Source organism: Bremia lactucae, linkage group LG9 (assembly GCF_004359215.1).
Source record: "Bremia lactucae strain SF5 linkage group LG9, whole genome shotgun sequence".
NCBI lineage: Eukaryota > Oomycota > Peronosporomycetes > Peronosporales > Peronosporaceae > Bremia > Bremia lactucae.
In genome coordinates this window covers 2,704,143-2,709,391 of record NC_090618.1, presented here as the reverse complement: position 1 = coordinate 2,709,391, position 5,249 = coordinate 2,704,143, and the positions used below count along the sequence as shown (strand labels likewise).

General features: G+C 42.9%; 1 protein-coding gene across 1 annotated transcript; it reads right to left on the bottom strand.

The window, feature by feature from the left end:
• Nucleotides 1–725: 725 nt before the first annotated feature.
• Nucleotides 726–3,059, bottom strand: CCR75_007566 (uncharacterized protein; the record flags this gene model as incomplete). The annotated part of the gene is made up of 1 exon (XM_067965624.1): nucleotides 726–3,059. The coding sequence occupies one exon, from the start codon at nucleotides 3,057–3,059 to the stop codon at nucleotides 726–728; it is 2,334 nt and encodes a 777-aa protein (XP_067819449.1).
• Between the last annotated feature and the right edge of the window lie 2,190 nt (nucleotides 3,060–5,249).

Here is a 5,249-nt window from a genome sequence, read left to right as displayed (position 1 = left end):
CATTCGGGCAACTTTAGCTGGATACATTATTGATAACATTTTAGCAATAAAAAGTGAGGCTTAAAGCTGCACATTAAAAAGGAGGATCTTACCTGAAGCTCATTCCGAGTCTTAGTTTAAGTAGCCAATCATCATTTAACTGCATATGTATCGAAACTTTACTTGTAAAGCTCTTAGCCGCCGCTACTTTATACATCAGCCTCACACATGTCCATCGCATGTTTTTTTATATTTAATCACTTTAGTTAGCGTACCAGCTGGGTTGTACACCCACTCTTAAAGGCTCTTTTTGAAAGAAAGAATCCCATCACGAGGTTGTATTGAATTTCAATAACTGCTCAACTTGATTAGAATGAAAGGCAGACATTACGGGGCGACGATCTTCCCTTCGTCCTCTGTTTGATGGCCTAGCTCTCAAAGACAACAAAATACGACACTTTTAAAGCGTGTTGCCTTTCCGGAATTAAAAAATACAATGTATGAAAAATGCTTTTGAGCGTGACATCACATCTGGTGGCAAGACGCAGCGTCTTGGGTTATTGGATGGCTACGTATATCGACAATTAAATTCTTTAAGAAAGTTCTCATCCGAGTGTGACAAAAAAACAACACCAATTTAGATATTTCAGTTCAATACTTCGATAGACGCGTTGTATAGAATGTACGCCAAAGCAATCTGTATTGAATATTATAAAGCAAACATGATGCAAACAGAATTCAATTAACTAGATTCTATCAGTGCCAATCTCGATGAAAATGACCAGCTTTTTGTCGCAGAGCCTCGTGCTGCCATCATCCATGCACTGTACTTTCTGCAATTCTTGATTCTCCATCCCAACTATTTTGTGTAGCGTCGACCCACCTGAAATGCGATAAACATTTTTCGTTGACAAATTCTGTTCTCGCACAAATGTTCCATATGTTTCCTCCCTCGTAAAATATTTATTCTGCAATTTTCTCGTTACCACCAAATGCACTTTGGACTCGACGGGTACACGCGACAGTATTTCTTTCATTGTTTGGAGAGGAAGAGGCTGTCCATGGTCCTTGCATTCGCCAGATATCTCCCCGGATACAATACGAAAGTCGATCTTATCACAGTTTTTACTTCGAACGAGATCGCCGAAATTCATAAATTTGTCATCAAGCAGCCAAGCTGGCCATTCCACGTTTGGAGGAGACAGGAATGGAACGACCAAATTCCCGCTTGTCTCAACGCCTCGAGGTAATTCGATTCTTCCATCTTGTGACCTGACGCCCAACTCGTACAAAAGCCGACCCAAAAATGTCGGTAATGCCACCCCACCGAGTCCATCAACATGACTTGCCAACACGACGGCCGCTAACACCAATGCTTCGAGACGCTGCCCATCGTTCATAGGCTGGTTGGTATTATGAAAATTCATTGTGGTAGTCGACACTGACGCTAGGACCTCACGCAAGGAATGGTCAAACGGACGATAATCCAAACCGCCGGTCATAGTCAAGTGTAGTAGCACGTCATTCGCTGGGTGAGGAAACACACTACGACAATTCCAGGTACGATTGTCTTCAGCTTTGATCTCGGCTTCGCTGCCGTTGATTTCTGCGACTTTATACAGTTCGCCGGTTGGCGTCAGCATCAGCCTGAACATCATCTTTTCATCTAAGCAAGCATAATGACTGTCAATCAAATTCACTTTACCGTCTTCAGCACGATAACTTGAGCAGAGCAACAAGCACAGCTGACCAATCTTGAACTCGTGAAGTCGTTTTGGCTTCAAATTGGCAAACATTGGTGCCAAATGTCCAACCAGCGCATTTAAGTAATTTGCTGTATTGCTGCCCTCACTCCACCAATTTTTTCGCATATACTGGACAGCTGTCCAAGCGAAGAGCGGCCGACTATTAGCGATAATGCCTTGTAAAACGGTTGGCAGTATCATAATGTCACTGTCGATTGCAGTACGAGGTAAAAGTGGATGCACTATGCACCACAGATAATCCAAAGTGTTTCTAGATCCAGCGGAATCCGAGACCAAGTTTCGTGCCGTGCCACTCGTGGAGCTGACTATCACAACAAGTCCAAACGATCGAAATATGTTTCTCATGAGACGAAGTCGACATTTTTGATCAAAAGCCTCGTTGGTGCTTGATGTGGCTTCTCTGTTAATTTCACGTGGAAATTCATCTAGGAAAAAGATGAAGGGCTTCTTTCCACTCGCAGCTCGATCTACGAGTGCCGTTTTCACAGCTTGGCGAGTCTTAACAGTTTCATCAACTTTATTTTTTCCAAGCAGTGCAGCTTGAATAAATCCATAAAGACACAGATTCTCTATACCTCGCAATTTTGGAATGCTGCCGATATCGCACCGATCTTTTATGTTTCGAAAGTCTTTATTGAGGCAAAAGCAGAAAGCATCGGTACGTGATGAATACGCTGCACTGATGTCTTGTACTTTATCAGGTACCCTATTACACCATATGTAAAAAACATCAAATTCTCCTGTGGCGTTCAAGTTGAATGCCATTTGCGTCTTTCCCATACCAGACGAGCTTTCCAAAACAACAAACGGTGTGATGTCAAAATTGCCCTCGAGGATTGCGCGGATTGCTTTTGAGAGTGACTCGACTTGTTCATCCCTCACAAGTGTCTTGGAGAGAGACTCATACCTTTCCACAAATCTGGCTTCGTCGCTGTTCGGCGAAATGGTAAGCGGGACCTCATTTGGAAGCACCACCAGCACGTGAATTTGGTTTGGCTGCGGCGCGGGCATTTGGTTATCGTTTAGATAATCCTGGATAGGCCAAATTGCCCTTAGTGGCTTACAATCAAGCATACTTTTGATGTCATCATCCACATTTCCCCTTTTGAGTTGCTGTGCACTCGGCTCGCTACCCGACAGCCACGCGTCCCCCTTCCTCGCCAAGTACAGCTCGAGTTTGCTAGCACTGCATTTTATGTCGTCTGGATTCTTAGTTTTAATAACGTCCTTTAAGTTCCCCATTGACTCATTTTCGTCGATATTCACAGGAAATACGACTTTCACTCCGATTAGGGCACAGTAGAGCTTCACCATTTGTGTTTCGTCTTTCTCTTTTGGATTGTGAACCCGAAAAGCTTAAAGCCTCACTTTTTATTGCTAAGAATGTTATCAATAAAACGCATTCAAGCAGTTGGAATTTGGATATGGGTGTGTTTTAAGTCTGATGAAGTAAAGTACTACGGATTTACGCCCGGCTGCTCGATGTGTATTGACTCTTTTAAGCACGGTTTGTGACCAAGCTTATGAAGCTACTGTCATACTTGCGCTCATGATACTACCTACCACATCGATCCTAAATAGCACACTAGACGCTTTATAATAAGCACAATGAGCCGTAGGACATGACCACACAGTGAGATCACTCTCCTCAATTAAAGGGTGTTCTGGCGTCGTCTCCCAATCGGAACCTTATGAAAGGTTGTTGTGCTGAGAATATTAGCGCTTTCGCATCAGTTTAACGCTGTCAATCGGTTGCGTCACAAGGCTTCCTGTTCAAATGCGCAAAATTAAAATAGCTATATTGAGTGTCATCCGTGTAAAAAAACGGTTAGGTTGATTCTGACCAAATCAACCTATCGATAGATCTAATATCTATGTTTCATTTTGTTGCGTCGACATTACCATATTTGGTCATATTATATCTTTTCAGTCAAATAATTAATAAAACTAATTATTTGCACTTCTTTGCTTATTTCCTTTCGTTCTTAGAAAATAGTTCTTATGTTGCGTACATATCCGTTACACAAATTGTGCTTAATAAATTAGTGAAACATTGGGACAACTTCGTCCCGTTACATCATGCATGTCGCGCTAGTCATATATTTTACGCCAATCAAATTAAATTGAATCTTTTGATGGTTTGAAATGAAACCCTAACCCTCGAGATCTTGCGACCTCTTGGGAGAGGGCTCGTTACTCTTGCGGATTTTCGGGTTCACAATTCAAGAGAGATCGACGAAACACAAATGGTGAGGAGTGAAAGGCGTCTTCATATGTAGGCGGGCACGTCGTAATGCGGCCACGCTCTACTAAGCACACACCGCTACTTACAGCGAGAAGCCTCTTAAACCGCTTCCTTCGCATGAGGTTGTTGTGGTGGGCACGCAAGCGACCTCACCAACACACTAAGAACTCTGGTAAAGTGTCGTCACGGGAGCGATAATCCATCTCCTCGTCGCATTAAGTGGTAGTAATTGCTCAACTTGATTAGAATGAAAAGGCAGACATCACGGGGCGACGATCTTCCCTTCGCAATGTGTCCTCTGTTTGATGGCCTAGCTACCTTTTTTGCTTAAAGTATGAGACATTAATTTATCCGATGCTTCAGCTGCATCAACATATTATTCCCTCTCTAACTTGAACTCTGTAATCATATATCAAGTGCTTTTCCGGGGGTATTTTGTTCTTACGAGAAGGATGGCATGGTACTGTCGAGTGGCTTGTTTTGTCCTGTATGCAAGGCGGATTCTGGAGGTTTGATCAAGAAGGCATTAACGGGAATCGTGGTGATTATTTTGAAGCGATTTTTACAATCGACTTCATCTTGCAACGCGTCAAGCCACGAAGAAATACTACGAAGCGTGGAGGATTTGTACGGACGTGACGTGTAACACACGGACACCGAAACAATCGCTACGTGGGAATGGCAACATTTGCTCCGCGGTGGGATGCCGCGCACCGGTTATGCTCGAGTATCCCGACAGTGCGTTGTATACGCAATTGAAGTATTTCGAGTCGCTTTTTAATGCCGAGCGTGCACGAAAGAAGATTCAAGCGCGTGTATCTGGATTGCGTGAGACAATCAACGTGCCAAGGTTCTCCGAGCGTCATGATGCGATGTTGCAGAAGTTGCTTACTCAAGCGGAAGAGGTACGACTATTGTCGAGGATTGCAATATTGTTGAAAAGGTGGGTTCTAATGGAGCAGGTTTTGTCGTTTTGCAGACTGTAGAACGGAATGAATACAATTGGGTGAAACCTTCCATCTGGCAGACGTTGTTCACATGATGACAATCCTTTGTCATTGCTTTCNAGTATGGGTAATTATCGAAAGTTACACAGCTGATATTAACGTAAGAAGTTAATCAGGAAATGTTAATATCGGAATGCTAGTTGTAATTTACTATTAGTATGTTCAAATATAAAACTTGAAAAGTTAAAAGGGATTTACTATGGGAAATGAAGCAGCAATATTAGTATCGGAAGTTACACAGGCGATATTAAC